This window comes from Pezoporus occidentalis, unplaced genomic scaffold (assembly GCF_034315485.1).
Source record: "Pezoporus occidentalis ecotype Australia unplaced genomic scaffold, CSIRO_AGI_Poc_V1 ctg19, whole genome shotgun sequence".
In the NCBI taxonomy this organism is placed as follows: Eukaryota; Metazoa; Chordata; class Aves; order Psittaciformes; family Psittacidae; genus Pezoporus; species Pezoporus occidentalis.
In genome coordinates, this window is record NW_026913748.1 from 6,181,913 (window position 1) to 6,203,733 (window position 21,821).

At 46.6% G+C, this 21,821-nt stretch overlaps 1 protein-coding gene across 5 annotated transcripts in view; it reads left to right on the top strand.

Annotated features, from left to right (window-relative positions):
• The window catches only part of IQSEC3 (IQ motif and Sec7 domain ArfGEF 3), a 97,954-nt gene that overhangs the window by 64,802 nt on the left and 11,331 nt on the right, over nt 1–21,821 (top strand). For all 5 annotated transcript variants that reach the window (XM_062616572.1, XM_062616575.1, XM_062616573.1 and 2 more), the window contains 4 exons: nt 3,927–5,020; nt 9,740–9,901; nt 20,691–20,813; nt 21,466–21,632. In XM_062616572.1, the coding sequence (XP_062472556.1) occupies nt 3,927–5,020; nt 9,740–9,901; nt 20,691–20,813; nt 21,466–21,632 (1,546 nt within the window). The remainder of the gene's footprint in view (nt 1–3,926; nt 5,021–9,739; nt 9,902–20,690; nt 20,814–21,465; nt 21,633–21,821) is intronic.

The following is a 21,821-nucleotide window of genomic DNA, read 5'->3' on the forward strand; positions in this document are numbered from 1 at the left end:
TCATGTTGAGACCCAGAAATATATTAAGCTAATTATTCTTAGAAATCCCTGTGACCCCCTCCTGTTTTCCCCTTCCTTTGGCGCCAGCTGTCAGATCATTCCCCAGAGAAGAGCAGCTTTAAGTAGGCAATTACTTGTGATTCACAGGGTTTATTAGGAGTGAGAGAAGGCCAATCATGTCTGGCCTTTCTCCCCTCTCAAATGGGAAGAGAAGGTTCCTCCAGCAAGCCAGACATACATCTCCATTACCTGTGACTGCTGTGGTGCTAATGGATGCCCTTTCCTCCTCTCAAGAGAAAGAAAACAGGCCACAGCACTGTGAAATCCTTAATTCCTCTGCAGTTGGCTCGACCTGATAGCAAATGTGAATGTCTCAGACATCATTAAGCAGAAAATGCCTGGGCTACATCAAGGAGAGACAGAGACCCACTCCTACCAAGGAAGAGTGGGGAGGGAAGTTCTCTGTGGGGCTGCTTCTTCTGGCTTTACCAGTCTTCTCAAGCATCCTTTGGATCACTCCCCAGTCCTTGTCATCACAGCCACAAGACACTGTAGGACTCCCCTTGCTTTGGATAAGGCTGGATGGAAGTGGACCACGTGCAGAACACATCTTTGCACACCTGGTACATGGTGGAGAACAGACTAGGTTGGGAGTCCCGTCACTTTACATCTTGTTCTGCTCCTTGATGCTTTAGCCCTTTGGGAGGACTGAGATAATGGGCTGCAAAAAGCTGGTGATGTTTTATCAAGGTGCTGACAGCTTGCGCCATTCTGTTAGACTTTTGGAAGGATCTCTCCTCTTGGTGATTATTGGAAAGTCTGCTTTTTTCGGGAACTGTCCTTGCATGAGATAAACTGGCCTTTTACTTCAGATCAGCAATGACATCTTGTCTTTGCCTCTAATAAGATCAGTGCATATGAATCTCATGTTTTCAGAATGGCTGTCACCTCCTTGGAAACCTCAGATAATTGTAAGGCTCTTGCTTCTGCCTTATTTTGCATTTTACTATTATTCTGTTCCTCAGATGGCTGTATCTGTCCCTCCCATTTGTTCCTCTTTCCCTCCCAACACAATTAGCTCTACATTTTCATTAACCAGACCATTATATTAAGTGCTCACGGTCAGTTGTCAGTAATAACTATCTGGGTTGGGCCTGTGTAGGTTATTGGTTTAATTTGCACTTATGTGCATGAGCCTTCCTCCTGAAGGGGAGGGCCAAGGAATAGCTCAGTCCCTTTCAAGGGAGGACAACTTGAAGAGATGTGACAGGAATGCTGGTTTTATGGTGGGATTTAAGATGGTCATTTTGGAAAGAAGGAAAAAGAACCCCAGCAAAGCCCTTTTGTGTGCTACTCAGAATCTCTTTTTATCCCTGTATTTCTCTTTGTTGCAGCATCAAAATCTTTCTGGGAGGGCAGCAGGGCAAATATTAGGAAAATGTTTTTTAAACTAGGGGTAAGCAGATGCCATGGTTTAACCGCAGTTGGCAGCTAAGTACCACACAGCCACTCATTCCCGGCTTCCATTGGTCAGATGGGGAGGAGAACTGGAAAAGGTAAAACCTGTGGGCTCAGATACGAACACTTTAATAAAAGAAATAAGTAAATAATGATGATGGTGATTATGATGAACAAGAAGAAGAAAAGGAGAAGGAAAGAGAGGGATAAAAGCTAAGAAACCCAAGTGATGCGCAATATGATTGCTCACCACCCACTGACTGATGCCCATCCTGTCCCTGAGCAGCGATCAGCAGCTAAGCATGATGTTCCATGGAATAGAATATGCCTTTGGCTAGTTTGGGTCAGCTGTCCTGCCTCTGCTCCCTCCTGGCTTCTTGTGCATCTCCTCATAGGCAGAACACAGGAAACTGGAAAGTTCTTGATCTAGAGTAAGCAATTTAGCAACAACCACCAGTGTCTTATCAGCATTGTTCTCAGACTGAAGCCAAAACACAGCACTGCACCAGATACTAGTAAGAAAATTAACTCTATCCCAGCTGAAACAAGGACAGCAGATCTCTCAGTCTCTTCGACTGCAGTGGCTGACCCCATTGCTAAGCAAATTGCTAGTATGTCTCAGTGCTGGGCTTGATGCTTGCTTTGAACAGATGTGAATTCAAAGGCAAGGAAAACAGGAAACAGAAAACAGAAGCTTTACATTTGAACCCAGGCAAAGGGTCCATTCTTCATTTCCAGAGAGGAAATTATGACAGGATGTGCCCTGAGGCCCAATCCCTTCCAGAAATGGCAGTCTCCCATCCAGTGCAGCAGGATCTCTAGACCTGTTGCTGCCTGGAGTGAGGGGTCTCAGTAGGGAAGGTCTGCAGTACTTACTCCAACAGCCAGGTTACCAGTGCAGGCACAGAACACCTGGGGTCATGTTGTTCCTCTCTTCCTGTCATCTCCCAGTGTCATATCGTCTTCCCCAGAGGAGTTAGCATTGGAAAGATGCCAGAGGTGATTTACACTTTTTACAGCTGTGATTTCAGGCCTTCTTGTACCTAGATCACTCACTGATGGTTTTATCTGCAACTTACATAGTATTACAAAAAAGGAAAACAAGAAGGAAGCAGATGACACAACTCTGGGAGCTGAGGCTTATGCCTCAGTCTTGCTTAGAGTACAAAATCAGTTTGCACTGAAACTGTGCAAACTGTGAGTTCAGTCCTTCACCCTGTGAGTACTGGGCCAGCAAGGCATGGTGAGGTGCAAGTGGTGTTTTTCTGGGGATAAGGATGCAGTCAGTTAGACTCACCCTTTGGATCTGCTAATGAGCTCATACTCACCACATGAAAGATGTAGTGAATCCTCTGTTAATTGAGGGCTGATGTTACCAGCACTCCCAGTCTTGCATTTCCCATTTGTTTTTTGGATTTCCACATGTGCACACACACACATATAAATGCTACAGCCTGCATCTGCACTGGGCCCTGTGAAGTGACAATGTAGAGGTTAGCTCATAGTTCAGTCAAAACCTCAGTGAAGGTAGTTCAAGATCACCCTTATATTTTCTTCAATCCCATCATCCACCATCATCTTCACACTGTCCCACTTGTCCTCCATCAGTCACTCACTGGAACCAAGTCATCCAACATTATCCTGTAGGATGTTAGTGAAGGGCCAGCTGCAGAGGAAGAGTGAGGGGATTACCAGAAAGTATGAACACTAGACTATGGAAGAGAAATTACAATTCATACGTGCTTTGTTGAAGCCTGTTGAGATGCCATTTAGCTGTGCGTGTACGTATTTACATCTGTTTTTGTTGTTACCAGCTCGGGAAGAAGTAAATCCTCCTTCTACCTGTTCTTAATATCTTGACTCAACCTTTAAAATATGATTTTTTTACCTTCCAGAGTCTTTCTTTTCTTGAGTAGTTTTTATTTCACTGCTGGCTGACACCTGAAAACCACAGATATCAGAAAGGAAGACACTTTGGGATTCAGAGTACTTTTTAAAAGACGGCAAACAAACACAGCTCTCACTGACTTGTATGGAAGCTGATGTTTCTCACCAGCTCCTATGATCAACCCAGCATTTTCTGAATTTAAAAATTAACTTTTTATTCCTATTTCTGTATGGTTTCTCCTTTCCATGAGAGTATTTGTTAAGGTGACTAAGGAGGGGAGGAGCATTAGTAACACTCTGAGATAAGGGATGACGCTTGACATCACCAGAGCACTGCAGAGCAGGAAGACACATTGCTGGAGCACTGTATTTGCAGTGATGAGCTTGCCCTAATGACAAGAGAAGTGTGTAAGCAAGGGAAGGGCACCTCCAGGCTCCAGTAGTGCAGGGGAAAGCTAATTCAGTGTCAGAAGTTCCTCTGACAGTCATTACAGACTCATCAGTGTAGGAACCAGGGTAACAGAAAGCCATCAGAGGTCAATTAGCAAAAGAATAACATCTCCTGTTTCTATGTCTTCCAGATCGAAATGCTAGAACACAAGTACGGCGGTCACCTGGTGTCTCGCAGGGCAGCCTGCACCATCCAAACTGCTTTCCGGCAGTACCAGCTCAGCAAGAACTTTGAGAAGATCCGCAACTCGCTGCTAGAGAGCCGCATGCCACGCCGCATCTCCCTGAGGAAAGTCCGGGTCCAGAACTCGGAGAGCTTCTCTGCTGAGAAAGCCCTGGTGGAGGGGTACAACTTTGTGGGCATCCCATTGGTGAGGTCTCCATCTTTGCCAGCCACCATCAGTGGGGCACTGACTGAGCTGGAGGACTCCTTCACAGAACAAGTTCAGTCCCTGGCCAAGTCTATTGATGATGCCCTCAGCACTTGGAGCCTGAAGACCATGTGTTCACTGCAAGACGGGGGCTCATACCAGATAAGGGAGACCTTCAGTGCTAGCTCCATGCAGCCAAACCAAGATTTAGAAGCTGAGCTGCAGGATAAGGAGAAAGAGGAAGGGCTCCTGCCAGACACTCTACCCAAGAGCAGCAGCACTCTCATGATGGCTTTTAGGGATGTCACAGTCCAGATCGACAACAAGAACATCTCTGTCTCATCGTCTACCTCGGTGTCCATGGCAAACTGCCTCAGCAACAATGCCCAAGCTGGCCTCTCTCAAGCTACCAAGGCTGAAGAAAGCCCAGGAGAAGGGGAAGGAGAAGCCAGTGAACCACCGGCTGCCCCAGAGAGCTCACCTGAGTCCACAGCTCTCCAGAACAGCCACACTTTCACCGAGGTGAATGTCAGTGCTAATGGTACAGGAGACAGCAGTGCTGAGCCTGGGCAGATGGCAGTGCAGAAGCTCCAGCTTGATGCTAGCAACGAGACAGGGCAAAACAAAGGCTCTGAGTCTGAGAATGCAGACAATTCAGAGCAGCTGAGCAGCAGCAGCACCTCCACTTCAGCCAAGTCAGCCTCGGAGGTGTCCTCCAAAGAAGCACTGCAGGCCATGATCCTCAGCCTCCCGAGGTACCACTGCGAGAACCCAGCTAGCTGCAAGTCCCCCACACTTTCCACTGACACCATGAGGAAGCGCCTCTACCGCATTGGGCTCAACCTCTTTAATATGTAAGTGGCTCTTCCTCTTTTGTGTTTCCCAGCCTATTTCACCCCTCACAGGAACACGTGATGGCAGCCTCTTGGTCTAGATCAGTTTAGCTCATCCAGCTTTTTCTTTAGGTTTATTAAGTACTGTCCTCAGCTTCTACCCAACAGAGGAGCAAGCCCCATGAGTAGTGCCCATGCTCTCCTGAGTCCTGAACCTTCAGTCCCAGTTGCTGTCCACTTGGCATCCACCAGCTGAGCTTGGGATCTAGGCTTCTGCCACACTCTGTTGCAAAGGAACCAACATAGGTGGTACTCTAAATCCAGCCCTGGTTACTTAACATGGAGCATTTCCAAGTAAAGAGAGAGACAGAGGTAGAACTGGGCTTAGCTTGCCCAGTACAAGTGCTCTGGCTGTCAATTTCATTCTGGTATCTGGGTAGATTTTCACCTGACAGACCAGGTTTAGTCATCTCAGTCTCACACATCTGAGACTGATATCCTAGGAAAAGCAAAAGCAGAGCAGTCCAAAGAAGAGTTTAACTGGAGGGGTCACACAGAGTCTATTTTGGATTAGCAGAAAGCAGCTGAGCTCCTCTAAGGAGCTTTAGATTTGCTCATTGCCTTTCAGTGGGACTTATCTAAGCAAGCCATGAGAAATACTGGTTTTTGCTTCATCATCTCACACTCATCTGATGCTGTCTTGGTTTCCATTTGAGTCCCTTGATGAAGATGCTGGGGATGTAATGCACTCATACTAGAAGAATGTTTTGCCACACATTAGTGTGGGCGTTTTGGTAAGAGCAAGGACTAAAAGTTATGCAGTCTGAGGCAGAAGTTTTGCACAGACAAGGGGCAATGCATAGGATTACTATACATGTAGAGTGGAGGTTGTGGACTCCAGGAGGCAAGAATGTGGAGTCCACAGCCTCCATATAACATGTATATAGTATGGAGGTTTTTCAGCCTGGGCTCAGAGCACACCCAGAGCTGAAGTGGTGTTAGAGCAGACAGATCTGTGACTCTTACAGAACTGAGGACATTTTGCTAGCTCTGAGCTCAGGTTGTGAACAGGTGAGTCCATGTGTGTTTATCAAAGTCAGGCTCTGGGCACACACAGATTTGCCTGATGAGCACAAGCAGGCTGGAACTGGAGAAGGTAGCTACCAGATGCAGGTGGGGTTGATTATGATAGAGATAGTTCCAGGTCCCCACATATGTTCTAGTGTTTGTGTTAGGATAGGTGGGGGGGAGACATGGGGCTCACACCTCTGCTCCTGTTTCAGTATTCTCAGCTGTGCTTGGCAGGAGTCCCTCCAGCCAACGTGTTTTCCTTTGGTTCCTGCACAGTTGACATGGGCACTTATGTGAAGGTAAAGCAGGAATGAGAATGCTTTTTTCCTGGCCTTTCCTCCTCCCCCAGTCTGCCTGGCACACATTCATGTGACAGATTAGCAGCACCAGGTCTGCTGTGGGGAAGCAGCTCTGCCTTCCTCCTTCATTCAGTGATCTGGGTTCACTGCATCTTGCAGGTGCCTGTGGGCTACAACACTTAACCGTGGAGCTCTGAAACACAGTTTCCTAGCCAGGCCTCCCCTGCTCCCTTGAAACTAGCTGCTGAAATAGTGTGTATTAACCTGGAAGGCGCAGTTGTCTTGACAAAACTGGAGGACAGGGAGGAAGGGAGCTGACCTGTTAGCTCTGGGGAGTGAAGGTTGTTTTTTATTATTCTCTGAGAGGGACTTAAGGCTCCCCTTGTGACACTGCAGTGCATCTCCATCCAAGGGGATGTGAAGGCCATTCAGCTTTCTGCAGTTATTTGGTTGTTATTTACCTATCAATTTCTAGCAAGGAGCCAGTTCACTGTTGTAGGGTTTGTGATGTGAGCACCAACCCATAGGGCATGGAGCTGAGACCGTGCCTCTGTGTGTGCACATCCTTTTTACTGTCTGTTCCCCTGGACCAAGAGCTGAAGCCTGCAGTTCTATCACCATCTGCCATAACCTATCCAGCCCTGTGTTGCCTTGAGTTGCTACTTTCAGAAAGCAGCTCTCTGGTTCGGAGCAGCCCCCTGGGAATGCATGGATGCTGTGCTTCTGTGGCAGTTTCCCAGTCTCCATTCCACAGTGAGGGGGTGGAATCCCTGGAATGGAGAGTGCTTCATTATGCAGTGCTGCTGTAATAACTCAGTGTGTGTGGGCAGCTGGCTGCGTGGGCATAGGGAAAGCCAGCAGGACATGAGGAATCCCGTAGCATTTGCTGGCGGTGTTTAACACCCCTGCAACATTAAACAAAATAACAGGCACCAGGCCCAGGAGAGATGAAAGCAGAGTTTGCTGCTGTACATCTGGGTAAAAGGTGCGTGCTGCGGTACATGGGATACCTCTGCAGGTGTTCAGAGGCAGAGATGATGCACTGCTTATCAGGATTTTATGGAGAACAAACTGAATCCCAAGAAAAACTGATGACAGGCTGCTGCTGGTGGAAGAATAGTGTATGCAAGTATGTTTGAGTTACAGCATAGGCAGTGCAGGAGGGATGTCACAGCTGGACTGTTTCAGCCTACATCCTCTTGCATTGTGTGTGCCATCTCTACTGAAATCTGCACATCCATGCACATCCAGTATGTGAGCTGCATTTTTCTGCCCATATTCAGCTCCCAGCTCCTCTGGAGTGAATGCAAACTCAGCCTGGTGGCTTTGGAGTCACACCAGTGTGGCTGAGATCATCCCCATACAGTGAACATCGCACTGTCACTTACCAGATACCCAAGCGTGCAGGTGGAGGTGCATTTTATGCATCTCCATTGCTTAGCTTGACTTCAGTCCTGACCATATGACCTTTGCACTTAAGTAACTTTGCCTGTGCTCTTCAAAGGTGAACCAGATCTGTGTGGTAATACAGAAGGCACACTGTTGTTTTTCCCTGAGGATGGCCTAGGGTTTTCAATATCAGATCTTTCAACTCTCCTGTTCATAAATGTAATGGGTTGGCTTGTTCTCCCAGCCACTCTCCCCAGGGACTCCACGCTCCCCAGGATATTTTCTCTGTGGCATTACAGAGTAAGCAGAACTATTTCAAGCCCATCTACTCTTTATATAGCCATGAAGCCCCTGTAAGGAGCAGGCCATTCCAAATGCTGACTCCCTTATAGCTAGACATATGTTGCTCACCCACATCCTCTACCACCTGACAGTGTCACAGTCTGTGCCTGTGCATATCATACATTCACGTGGTCTGGGATCTCATCCTTTCCTTTCCTAACCCCAGGAAACTGCCTGAGCAAGCTCACTCCTTGAGCCTTGACATAGATAGCTGCATTTGGGTTAATGAGGGAAGTATGGCATCCTTTCATGAAGAAGCTACCCTCTCACCTCCCTCACTCACCACCTCATAGAACCAAAGGAATGTGAAATCTCCCTGGGATTTCACTAATTCCTTTCAGCAAGAGTGCATGACACCCTTCAGTGGGGCAGACTGAAATACAGGAAGAAAACCTGCTACATGATACACACATGCACACTCATTCCTGCCTGTACTGTGGGACACACACCACTATGTAGGCTCACAGCCACTGCCAGGATACATAGAACCATGTGTGCTTATAGGAGACAGGAGGAGGAAGCCAAAAGATGCAGACACACAGGCTCTAATGAATGTGTATGATGCAAAAGAAATCTGTATGTACAGGACATAGACACATACAAACATGTGTGCCTATTGAGACATGCACTACCCCCAAGAGCTGCAGTCAGGCCCACTCATCACCAATCCTTTCTCAGAGAGGCACCCACAGCCGCAGAGGGAGAAAACCCCTCTGTATTTTCCTAGCTCTGACAAGACATTCTCCAGGTTCCTTCTCTCATCACCACCACCCCCCTCCCCCAGAGGGGATAAATCAATAGAGAAGGGAAGAGCAACACAGGTAAGGGTGGGGGAAGTGGAAGAAGAGATAACCAAACCTGAGAATGGGGTTTCTGTTCAGGCAGCCAGCACCAGGCTCAGGTGAAGAAGGTAGAAAGTGTCACTAACACTGAGCACTAAAAATATATGAAAAAGAGATTTTATTTTTTTTTTCCATAGAAAAAGTATCCACCTCTGGTTATCTCTCTTTGTGTCTTGAGCCTCATTTGCCCATTGACCATGGCAGCAATGTCTCCTAAGTCTCTTTACAGCCACATTTTTCCGTTTGGCTTTGTCTGCCCTGCCGAAGATGCAACCCCAGTTCCCATAAAAGCAAGGGGCTGTCACCCTGGTCCTTGGAGGCAGCTCACTGTGGGTTGCATTTGGAGCAGCCGAATGTACTTGTATTTCCTGTGTTGTGTGGAGGACACAATCTAATCATGTCCTTACAGGAACCCTAAGTAAACCAAGCTGGGGCAGGAAAGGTGCAAGAGTCTTTAACTCTTAAGAAGGCTGATGGCAGAAGATGATGTTGGTATTGTGCATCAGGATTCTTTGTGGCAGAAGGATGACACTTATGATTGCCAGGTGACAGCAGGTACTGCAACTAACACAGCATCCCATGGCATCCTTTTGTCTTCAGCACCAACTGGAAGGGGACTCCCTCAAGTCACTTCTCCTTGCCCACACCAGTCCCATTCTGCCACGCACATGAACTCATAGGAGCCCATGCACATACTGAGGGCTGCATTGCTACAAGCCGTGAAGTGAGCCAGAGGAGATAATGCATAAAAGAGATCATGCAAACTCACCATGTATGTCTCTGACCTTCTCTTTCAGAAACCCAGACAAAGGGATCCAGTTCCTGATCTCCCGCGGCTTCATCCCAGATACCCCCATTGGGGTGGCACACTTCCTGCTCCAGCGGAAGGGCCTCAGCCGCCAGATGATTGGGGAGTTCCTGGGCAACAGCAAGAAGCAGTTCAACAGGGATGTGCTAGAGTAAGTGTGGAAACCTCTTCCCCTCCTCCCTGCACTGTAAAGGAGTTTCGAGCACACTCTGATCCTGGCTGCACTAGCAAGACCCTATCCTCTATGTCCCCTCCACCCCCACTCCACAGGAACTTTACCATTCCCACTCCCTACCTGACACCTCTCAATGGATTTCCCAGCAATGTGTTTCCTCCTTCATATCAGCAGCCCTTTCATTTCAGTCTCTCCTCTGGGGGCTTGTGATCATCTAGCAGGAGCCAAGCACTATCGGGTGGTAGAAGCAGTGATGCTGGGAGGTTTTGTGGCTGGGAAGCTCTGTGACTGGGTTCTTACCCAATCCAGATAAAGCAGCTCTGATGTGTTCTGGGAAGTACTAAGAGGCAGAAGAATAAAAATACCTGTTCCTTGCAGTGAGACCAGCAGCAGGTAGTGAATGGTGGCTCCACACCTGGTTCTCTTTCTGTCCGATTTTGAGATGGGTGGCCTTTTCATTTTGTCCACTTGCACTACAGGGATAATAAGAAGAAAGCTGATTCTGTTTGGCAATGCTACTCCTGTTAGAAATGTAAAGCCTGCAGAAGGAAGCTTGCTACTAATGGTTTGTCATTGCCACTGCAGTCACAGAGCACTGAGGAACGTCCCGACTCCAAAACTCCAGTGGGCTGAGCTATCCCTTTTCTGAGCAAGATCTCAGGTTTCCTCCATGCTTCTGTTAGTGGCTGCCTTTGATGGATTCTTCCCTTCAGTTCTCTCACTGTGACTCTCCCCTGGTCACACAAACCATGCATCTCTCAGCCTATTCCTCTCTCATCTTTCGAGTCCTGCAATTTGGGCTGCAAAAACCAATATACCAACCTATACTACCTCAGTGCCTGCCTGTTTCTCTGCCTTCCACATTGTAACCATTGCTAATTTGTCAGACTCCAGCCCCAAAGGAGCAGGGTGTGAAATGCTGGGAAGAAAAACATCTTGCCTGCTCTTTGAGCAATGTCCAAGATGACAGGATTTCTGCAAAGATAGGCCTGGGGAAGCGAGATGACCATTTGTTTCCTCCTTGGTCCTGGTGTGCTTCAGATGAGGGCAAAGGAGAAAGTACAGCTATCTGTGTGATAGAAAGGGGACATGAGGAACAGGGGACACCACCCAACCACCTTGAGAATTGCTGCAGGGTGAGATTGCAGCTTTTCAGCAGTGAGTTAATGTGAAGGCTGCCATGCAGGCTGATGTGACCCGAGTCACCAGGAAGCAGCAAGCTCATTCTGAGACCATTTCAAGGAATGACCGGCTAGGTCTTGCTTTTATTAGGCAGAATGACAGTTCCTATTGAGAGCTGTCTTTCCATTAGACAGGAAGTCCTTTTTGCTGGATCCTTTATTATATTTTCTCATCCTCCAAACAGTTGAATTTTGCAGTGGTTTCTCTTGAGCCAAGCCAAAAAGGAACCCTAAACCCAATGCACACACCACTTTTACTCCAGGGAAGTACTAGAGGATGCCAGCTCAAGAGCCAAATCTGGGCCCAAATTTCAAAATTCATTCCTGCTGCAATTGCTGCTTATTGCTGCAGGTACCTGACCTTTGGTCCAACTCTTTTTTTTTTATATACTGCATGGGTTGGGTATTGATTTGGCCAGCAGCAAGACACATGTTCTCTCCAGTCTCTTCATGCTGAGAGCTACAATTAAAAGTAATTGCCTCTTTTTCTCCAGCAGGCAGTGTGTGGGCTGCTTTCCCTGACAGATACTCTGCAGAAGTCCAAACCTAGCTTCTGCACAGACAGGGAAATATTGCAAGAGCAATAGGCTGGCACTTCTGTGTAGTCCTAAATTTGGCATCATCCCTGCAAATAACCATGTTCTTCTGCCTCACATGTGACTACAAACTCTGTGCCAGCAGCTCCTGAGAACAGCCTCTATTGCAAATCTTGATGTCTGCCCTCCAGCCTTAATCCTCAGGAACTGCTATGTTCTGGTTGCCCATCTTTGCATGTTGCAGGAGGTCCATTAAAGCAGGTGGCTTTACTTTGTCATGCTCATTACTCTCAGTTTCCACTGCATCTCTCAGTGTAGCACTCCAAATGTTCCATGTAAGAGTGACCCCACCATTCTATTTACAAATGTAGAAAGCAAGGCCCAAAGATGGGAACTGAGCTGTTGAGATCGTGTGTACACTGACATATATTGGACATGAACTTTGTGTACATAGACATGTATCAAGCAACTGAGTCTGAATTAGGGGTTCAGACCTGTGTTTGATCTCTCCAGGCAACAGCTGATGTTCTTGAACTAACAATCTATGCTGCCATCCCCTCTTCACAATAAATTGCTGATTCATCTTCCTCGAAGGCAGCAATAAAAGTAGACATATACACAAAATGTTCTAAAACAGTAAGGAAAAACATACACATTCAGCTAGCTGTAGCTGTGCTGTTTGCAGGTACTTTCGCTCTCTTCCTGTGTCAGTTCTGAGCTTGGGGATAGCAATTGTTGCTGTGCTTCCCAAGCAAATTTTCATCAACTGCTTGTAAGAGCTGGCTGGGCAATGGCTGCACACCCAGCGGTGTGACATGGATGGAAACAAGGCATTGCCAGGGGAAATCCTGGCCCAGGATTATCACCCTGGATATTCCTCATGTCCCTGCTGCAGGAAGAAGAGGGCTGGCAGCCTAGTACAGTATGCTGGAATTTCCAGTGCACTGTAATGCACTATAAGGCTAGTCATGACTTTTGAGCCATTTGTGTGGGAGCAAGATGCAGCTTAAGGACCTTTTGGCATTTTAGAACTAAGATCTAGTCTGGTTTTCATTCCTCATCCAACTCAAATCAAACTAGCTCAGAAACACTGGCACATGTTGAGAGAATGGACTCTGCAAGGGCTGTCTTGCAGTCCCCACATCTATCCACACTTAGAAATCCAGTGGTATTCCCAGCAGAGCATGTGGCAGACAGGATAGCTCCTACAGTAGCTTCTGCACAATTTTCCCAATGCCACAGTCATTTCTGTGGCCCAAGTGGGCAGAAGATCAGGCCCTGCTAGTCCTGGCAAGCTCAAATGCCCAAGCAGGGTGACTGTGAGCAGGCAGTAGTTGTTGGGCAGGCTCTGACTACCTGCAGTGAGCAAGCCTTTATGTCTCTGCTCTTTCACATCCCAGACCTGACCCTGAAGCCTTCCTGGCGCATCCTCTCCCTCCTGAAAGCAGTTTCAATTATTGATGCCACTTGCTGTGTTAGTTTAGCTTTCTCTCGATGTGAAAACCTGTGTTAGAATTGTGTGTTGTAAGCATTGTCTCCACTGCCACCAGGTTGAATTAACCCAGCTGCATGAATAAATAATAGGACAGCTTTTAAAACATCTGCAAAAGTGTCAGCCTCCCTTGTGCATTTGGAGGCAGGGCAGAGCTGCCCAGGTCACAGACTCCAGACTCAGCTGTAAGTCCGGCTTTAAGACTGCTCTGCAGACTTCTCTTGGCTTCTGCAGGTATTGAAGCAGTGATGCTGACAAACAAGCAAACCACTGCCTGTTCCTGGAGTCAGGCAATAGAGCTCAGAAGTGTACAGTAGTATTTGATACTGTGGAGATACTCTGCTTTTACTCCTCACCTAAAATTCCAGAGGAAGTGCCATGCTGGTTGCAAAGCCTCTCACATGTATGGGAAGGGAAGCGGGTGAGAGTAAGTGTAGTAAAGGGCTTGAAGACTTTGGCATGCAATTTTGCCTTTCCACACCAGCAGGCTCAGCACATAAATGCCCTGAAGTTACATTCTCCTGTCCATCTTCCTACTCTGTCTTTCAATCTCTAACTGGTTTTCTTGGAACCCAGAAAAGGTGTCTGGATAGCTCACAAGTAATCCACAGAATCATAGAATCAGCTAGGTTGGAAAAGACCTTTAAGATCGTCAAGTCCAGTGTTACCCTAGGACTGCCAAAGCCACCACTAACCCATGTCACTGAGGGACTCATCTACATGGTCTTTGAACACTTCCAGGGACAGTGATTCCACCACTGCCCTGGAAATCCTGTTCAATGCCTCTTCACCTCTTTTGGTGAAGAGTTTTTTCCTGATATCCAGTCTATTATAAATGCTAGCCAGTGGAAGGGAGAGATCAGGGGATTATAGTATCTGACTATAACCGGGACACATGCTTTGATAACGCTAAACTGCGCATGCCTGTCTGTTAAGGGAGATGCAGTATGTTGTTTTCTTTTGCAGAAAAGGCTTCAGTCTTTGAAAGCAGGATTTATCTCACCTATTGTTAGCCACCACCAAGTTTAGTGCCTTCTATCAATTTATGAATTCCATTAGTTAATGGAGACATATAGATCCCTCAGGAGTGTTGTTTTTTCTCAATGTGCTTGTTTAGGCTGGACATACAGCTTTTTAGGTGTTTTATGTTACAGGTGATAAATCCCATCTGTAAACATTCTGAGCATCCTGCAGTAACAACCATTCTCTTTGATCCAGCATCCCACAGTAAGATCCATCCTCTTCTCTTGGGAATCTACTTCCACAGCCTGCCCTGAAGCCAGTTAGAAGGAGTCCCTGGGGATATACCTCAGGGTTTCAATGCCTACCGGTCTAGAGAATACAGCTGTAGAGAGGTACGCTGGTCCACTAAAGCACTGAGATGGTACTGAGTGGTTTTATCAAATCTACTTAGCAAGTACTGCAGAAAAATCATTTTGATACCTTGAAAAAGAGGCCGAAGGCATTAACACATTTTTAATGAGACACGATTGTTCTTGCAGTCTTTCTTCATTCCTTTCTTTTGTAGTACATGCTCAGATGTATTGTTTATTTCCTTTTTGTGGACTCTTCATTCTCTGCTTATTTGCTTTTGCTTTCCTTCATTCATATTCCCCTTTGCTTTAGTTCATTCTTCCCCTCCACCTGTTTCTGACTCAGGAAACGCTTCCATTTATAGTTCATTCATGAACAAGATAATGTGAGTGATGCCATGAATGGAGTCAGCTGTGCTGCTGGTACTTTATGGTGTGTGTTCAGGTCGTGGGACTTGGAAGTGCAGAAGTGACTGTTCTGATGAGTTTGCTGCCAGAGGAGAAAGAGGCAGGGATTCAAGCAGAAGAGACGTTGTGCTGAGTTGGGGGCTGGCTGTTGATAGACTGTAAGTTGCTGTTAGACACACTCTCCCTGTGGGTGAGCAGCTCTCCTGTCTGTCAAGCGTGTATTGTCTTCTCTTTCTCTCACGGGAAGTCAGGGAGAGAAAAGATGCTCTTAGGAGTGTAAGTGCAGAGCTGGAAGCCCAGCAAAGTGGCTGTCTCTCAAAGAAGTGTTAGATTCCTCTTGGACTGGCAGAGTGAACTTGACAGGTTAGCCCAAACTAGCCCCCTTTCCTCTTCTCTGTGAGGACATTACAAAGGATCAATGGGGGACTTGCATTACAAGAGGGTTTGAACAGTGCAGTGCTGCAGCTTGTGCTATGGAGCAATAGATAATGATGTGATAGAAACAGGACAGAGGGAAGAACGTGTTAGGCAGTTCTGCCCTCCTGCTGAAGGCAGAGCTGTGGCACAGATCAAATGTGAACAAGAGCAGCTTTCTATTCTAGATTTGCGAAGGCTGAACATGTAGCTTGAATATGTCTAGATGCGCATGGAAACAGTGGTTTCCTGTGTCCTTTGGGGGACAAGGATTCCCAGCACCCGTTGGAGGGGAAGAATAAGTCTGGTATAACCCTCCCCTGAGTGGCCAGTGTGGCTGGACTGGGACCAGCTCTCTGCCTTGAAAGGCAGCTCTGGTGCAAGGCATGGTACCCTAGGCAATTTCTTGCTTAGGAAGGAGTGGATGCCCAAGTGAGGAGCAATGTGAACTACCAACAACCCTGGGAGGGCAAGGTGACACGACTTAGCCCAGAAGAAAACAGGCAATACATGTAGTACAGCACCCCCAGGTAGAGAAGACTGGTGTGGGCCATGGTCACCATTGTGTAGACTACCCTTACACAGGGAGGGCAGGATTGAGACACACACCCATGTGTGCTGGTGCAAGGAATCAGTGAGTCCTGCTCACTTTTCTTTCTGTGAGCCTCAGTTAACACGTGCAGGGCAGCCTCCTCCAAGGGAGCAATTCTTCTGCAGTCTACCCTAAGCATGGTTCATTGTTCAGAATGCTCGCAGGATTAGGGAAGCTGAGAAGAGAGATGTTTTTTATTAGTGTCTTTGTGCCTTGTAGTTTTAAACTTTCCACCTGGCTGCCTCCCCCCTTGCTCCCTCCCTCAGTGTAGGCTGCAGGTTCATTACAGACACTTTTAGTTGCAGCCCAGCTCCTGCTTCGTTGTCACCTGAGTGGAAAAGCTGGAAAATAGGTCATTACACTTCAGCAAGCAGATCCCAGCCCCACAAGATACAGCTGCTTCCTGCCTTCACTGAACCCTCTCAACGCAAGGCTCATGCTTAGCCCTGTGCTAAATCCTCGCAGATATGATGCCACTATATCCACCCCACTTTGGGGGATCTATGCACTGCACACTAGGAGGCATCGTGGCCACCTCTGAGGTAATAGCTGAAAATAATGATCCAACTAGGACCCCCACTTAGGTCCTGGCACGTGGCATGCAATTCTTTGCAGCTGTGAGATGTCTGCCTGCCAAGTGCCTTAGGACAACCGAAGCTTCCCATGTATACAGGTGGCAAAAGAGCCCTCAAACTCCACCACCTTGTTTATGGGGCAGGATGTCAGCACTTTTCCAGCTCACTGTAGCTACATAATGCAAACATCTAAAGTCCTAGTCCTGCAGGTAGTGGTCTAAATGCATCTCTGGATGCAGTGTGAGGTCAATTTGTGTGTCTTATTGCAAGTTTGTGGGGAGGAAGGAGTTGAAACAGGAGGAGATTTCATACGGTGATTACTCTGCCCCTGCTTTATTATCCTTCAGGTGTCCTGGTGGTCCTGGAATAGAGGTGTTCTGCTGTTTGTGCAGAAATGAACTCGGCACTGGTTTTGGCACATGCACATAAGCTGCTGGGTTATTGCTTGGATGCAGAGAGCCAGCCGCTCTCAGCTCAACCTTTGTCTTGTACATTGGCAAATCCAGTCCTGGGGAGCAACCTGCCCTTGTGCACGTGGTTACATTGCCTTTTACATTGCAGCCTGGGAGGCTGACAGAATCAATGTACTTTTTGCAGTATGTTTGCCAAGATATCCTGTGTCAGCTTCCAGGTTTTCTAGCTTGGAAAGAAAAGACCTCCTTGCTCTGGTTTCAGAAAGTTGCACTGCATTTCAGGGGAGCTCTGGTATAGGCACCACAGTACATTCAGAATGTTAATGGGAGTCTGTACAGGAATCTGAGGTCAGGCAAGGCAGCAAAACTTGTAGACACCTAGAAGAGGAGCAGAAACATGGCAGCCCCTTGGCACAAGGCTCTTTGGCTCTTCCAGTGGTCTTTGCTGTGTCAAATTTACTCACAAAAAATATCAGGCAGCTGTGATCCACCATTCTTTCTGTCTAGCAGCAGAAAGCAGCAGCATATCTGGTAGTTCCTCTAGGAGCTGTTGACAAAGAACAGGTTTTGCCAAATGGAAGCAAATAAATCAAATGGAAGCCCATGCTGACTTTTCTTGAGTCAAACTTTCTTCCTGATGTGCCCTTCCTGCCTGGTCAGCTTTTCTCACAAAGCAGGACAGGGGGCATCACTCTTTGGATTCCATTCCTTCAGATGAAAGGGACTCCCAGGGTTTTGTCTTCCAATTTACAAAGCAAACCAGCATCTGTCAGTCCGTGAAAGAAACTCTCAAAGAGAAGCTGGGCATAACTCTTATAATTCTGTTTGAGTTTGAAAAGAGCTATAAGCAGCTGCCTTGTCCTACTTGTCCTAATAAAGGCTTCATGCTTTCTGTATCAGGGGCATTGACTTTATTATTTGAGATCTGTACACAAAGGGAAGGATGTGTTATAGCAGCCTGCATGGAGCGGGAAGGATTGATCCGTGAGGGAGGGAGGGAAATATACACAATTTAATGCTGGTGGATTGGGGTTACTTAGGGGGACCTCAGCAGGTCTCACTGGTGTGTGCAAGGACTCTGTTTTCACATGTCTAGAAGCAGACAATAACAGCAAAATCACTGGGTCAATGCTGAGAAACATCACACATTGGCAAGTATTAAAAAATAATAACAGAAGTCCAACTGCAGAGGTGGTTGCAGCTGTGAACACAGTAATGACTAACCAGAGAAAAACTTTTCTTACTATCCAAGATAAATTCCAAGAAGCAGGAAGCCTTGATGTCAACCCAAGGGACATGTGAGTATAAGAGTGAGAAAATAAAGATAGCAAAGGAAGGAGGTGGGGGGGAAGTTTTTGCTGTTGCCAGTCCACCTCTTGGAGAGGAAGATTTCATGTAAGATTTCCTATGAAAGCAGCCCCATTGATTCTCCACCCTTGCTACTCAGCAGTTGTTCCCTCATTTTGTTTATATGGAGTTTGTGGAGGGACAGAGTTCATGTTTCCTAGTTGATGATTCCAGCCTTAGGAGATACTGAAGACTCTGTTCAGCCAGAGCTCTTGCTAACTTATTCTGTGGGTGTTGCTTCAGTTAAGCAATGATATTTGAACTCTTGATCAATGAGGGAATGGAGAGATGTCCCTGAGCATTTGAGCCCTGTCCCTCACACAGTTGAGACATCATGCATCAGATTTTCATTATAGCAAGGCTGCACGTGACACATCCTAGCTCACAAAGTACTTCCCAACAGCCTGCAGCAAACTACAGCACTCTAGGAAAGACCAACAGACATGTCCCCAGTTTATCACAGAAAGGAAGAAGGAAAAACTGATGACAGCACATCCCTTGATTAGCAGTGGGTTGCTTGGGAAAATTTCCAGATAATCCTAGGAAATAGAAAGATCCAGAATAGAACTAATCCCCTCCTCCTCTGTTTTCTGTGTACCACTCCTCATATAGTCCCAGGCAACCTGTATTAGGGAAAAATTCCTCCTAACCTCAAATTTGGGGTCAGTTTATCTTTTACAACATGAGAAAACAAACCAAAGACAATACAGAGGATGATATAAAGGCAGGGGGAGGGTGGGTGGGAGGAATAGCATTAGCATCCAAGGTATATAGAAGCAGAAAATATGAAGTCCTTGAATTTTTAACACACTTGTAATGTCAAGGTGATGCCATATGATTGAAGATGAGCAAATTAGTAACTTCACATTTAAGGAAGGCTTTAAAAATTGGGATTTTGGCACCTGTTAATTTCTTGGTCTGACAGAATGTCAGCTTTGAGAATTTCTTTATGGGAAAGAATAATGGCAGACAGGAAGGTAAATGGTACATACCAAAGCTAGTGGAGAGTAGATTAATTCAGTGTCTTTGTTAAGACAATAATAACTGGTTTTCTAGACAAGGGACATGCAGAAGGTAATTCTAGACTTCACCAAAGCGTTTGACATGAGAAATTGTTAGTTGAGAGTGGAATGGCTAGAAATTAGCAGAGGAATCATAAACAGGGGAGAGAATTGCCTGATGCAGACATTAGTGCCTACATACTCTGCTGCAATGGGAAGCTGAGCCTAAGGGAGGCTATGAGCAGAGTTTTCTGAGTCTAGGCTTTTGATTAATGATTGCAGTATGACCTGGACACAAAAGTAGGAATATGTTAACAAAATGTGCTGAAGCCACATGGGGAAGGTGCTGTCATTGCAAATGACTGAAATTTCAGGCAGTTACAATAAGAACTAGATTATTTGACTCATACAGAGAGCAAGAACTGTATTGGTAGGTTTTGGAGACTAATGGTAGGACTTCTATAAGCTGAGAATGCTTAGGTGGGAAACAAGAGAGGTGGCATCCCTTCTTTGGGTATCTAAATTGGCTGTGAATTACCAGTGTGCAATGCATCACCATGAAAGGAAAGGTGATGATACCAGATGTATGAGGTGAAGGATCTCTAGCAGATAACAGGGAAGCACGGCACTGAAGTATGGTGGAAATTAAAAAGATTGTGTGGAATGGGTAGAAACGTGTAAATGAACAGTGGTTTATACAGAATTAATTGGTAGGGGACTCCTAGTGTTTGACTACATGGGCAGAGTTTTATCCAGCCTTGATATTTCAAGCCAGCAGATGCTGCAATGTTATTTCTGTACAACAGCTTCCATTACCTATTTTCTCTGAGCTGGCTTTGGTCCTTAAAGATATAATGAATGTTGCTGCTGCAGTGGTTGAGTGGGAGTGAAGAGTGCTGTGAAGGTATGGGCTGCAAATTGGGATGTATACTGGACAGAATGGAAGATGATGACAAGTGCAGGAACAGCCCAGTGAGTAGAGATAAGAAAAGGATGGGGAAGCAAGTAGTGAACAAGTGCATGTGCTGAGTGGAAGGGAGGAATGGACAATGTGTGAAGGATTACCAGATGATAGGAAAGGCAAAAATAGATGACCTAAATCTATGTTGATATTGGTATCAATATAGATGTCTAAATATCTGTATCTATACGGATAATTATCAGTATATACATATATATATTTTGTATATATAAGTATATATCCTGTGCATGGTATGATATATATATATATCATGGTATATACACACATACATGCATATATATCTCTCTATATATGTTTAGATACAAGAATTGCTTGCCTGCTGTAGAATGCAGGAATTACTTGTCTGAAATTACTACCCATTATAAGTGTGACCTGGGCAGTGTAGTGGTGGCTCAGGGCCTTTCCCATGGTATTTCCCTTGGGAACTGAGCCTTGGTAGTGCAGTGAGCAAACCTGCCTTGCATCCTCTGCGGGAGGAGGTGCTGACGAAGGCTGTGTTCCTCTCCCACAGCTGCGTGGTGGACGAGATGGACTTCTCAGGCATGGAGCTGGATGAAGCCCTGCGGAAATTCCAGGCACATATCCGTGTTCAGGGGGAGGCACAGAAGGTGGAGCGGCTCATTGAGGCTTTCAGGTAAGAATCAAGGGAATGAGCCCTGCAGCCCCACTGCTGCAACCAGGTGAAAACAGAGAACACACCCAAGGCAGAAAGCATGCAGCAGCCATGGAATGAATGGCCAGGAACCTCCCTTCCAAAGAAGGTGATCGCAGAGGAGCTTCTGAAGCAGGGAGTCCTCTGTGCCAGTGCTGCAGCAGAGCCATGTCCTTGTCAGATGTTCCATGGTATAAAGGGCACAAAGGGCTGAAGTGAGGCCAGTCCTGACATGTCTGCCAGCAAGAGACTCCCCGTTCATTGGCAACTCACAGGAAGAGCAGTATTGGGGGTTGCAGAGATGCTACACTGCTCCCTAGGCACATCCAAAGGAGTGCTTTGCCCTTAGCAAGGCAGGCTGGAGTAGACAGCTCCTATATTACCCTTACATAGTGATACCAGTCCTCTCTAGTCTCCCTTGCTTTTTTGGTTCCTGAGAACAAGGAGGCTGGAGTTTCAGCGGTCTACTTCAGCCATAGTGGATAAATTTGCCTTGAGAGAGAAGTTAGTTCCTTCTCATTTGTGTGAGAAGTGGAGTGAAAGCAGCTTGATCCACTTGCGATGAAGCTGTTGCCACCCTGGAGCAGAGGACTTCCATGTTCCATGTTAAGTGTGTGCATCCCTCCTGCTGCAGCCAGAGGTACTGCATGTGTAACCCAGATGTGGTCCAGCAGTTTCACAACCCGGACACCATCTTCATCTTGGCCTTTGCAATCATCCTCCTCAATACGGACATGTACAGCCCCAACATCAAGCCTGACAGGAAGATGATGCTGGAGGACTTCATTCGCAATCTTAGAGGTGAGAGTCCTACTTTGGGTTTTTTGCTCTCTTGCTGCTGTAAACTCTGCCTACGTGAAGGCAGCAAAACTAAAGTGAAGCTGCCTTTCTCTAGGGCTGCTGCTGCTCCTTGTGAGCCAGACATGGAGGGCCCTTTGAGGTGAATTGTGGAATGCTGGGCAAGAGGAAAATGTAAGCTTTGTTTTCTGC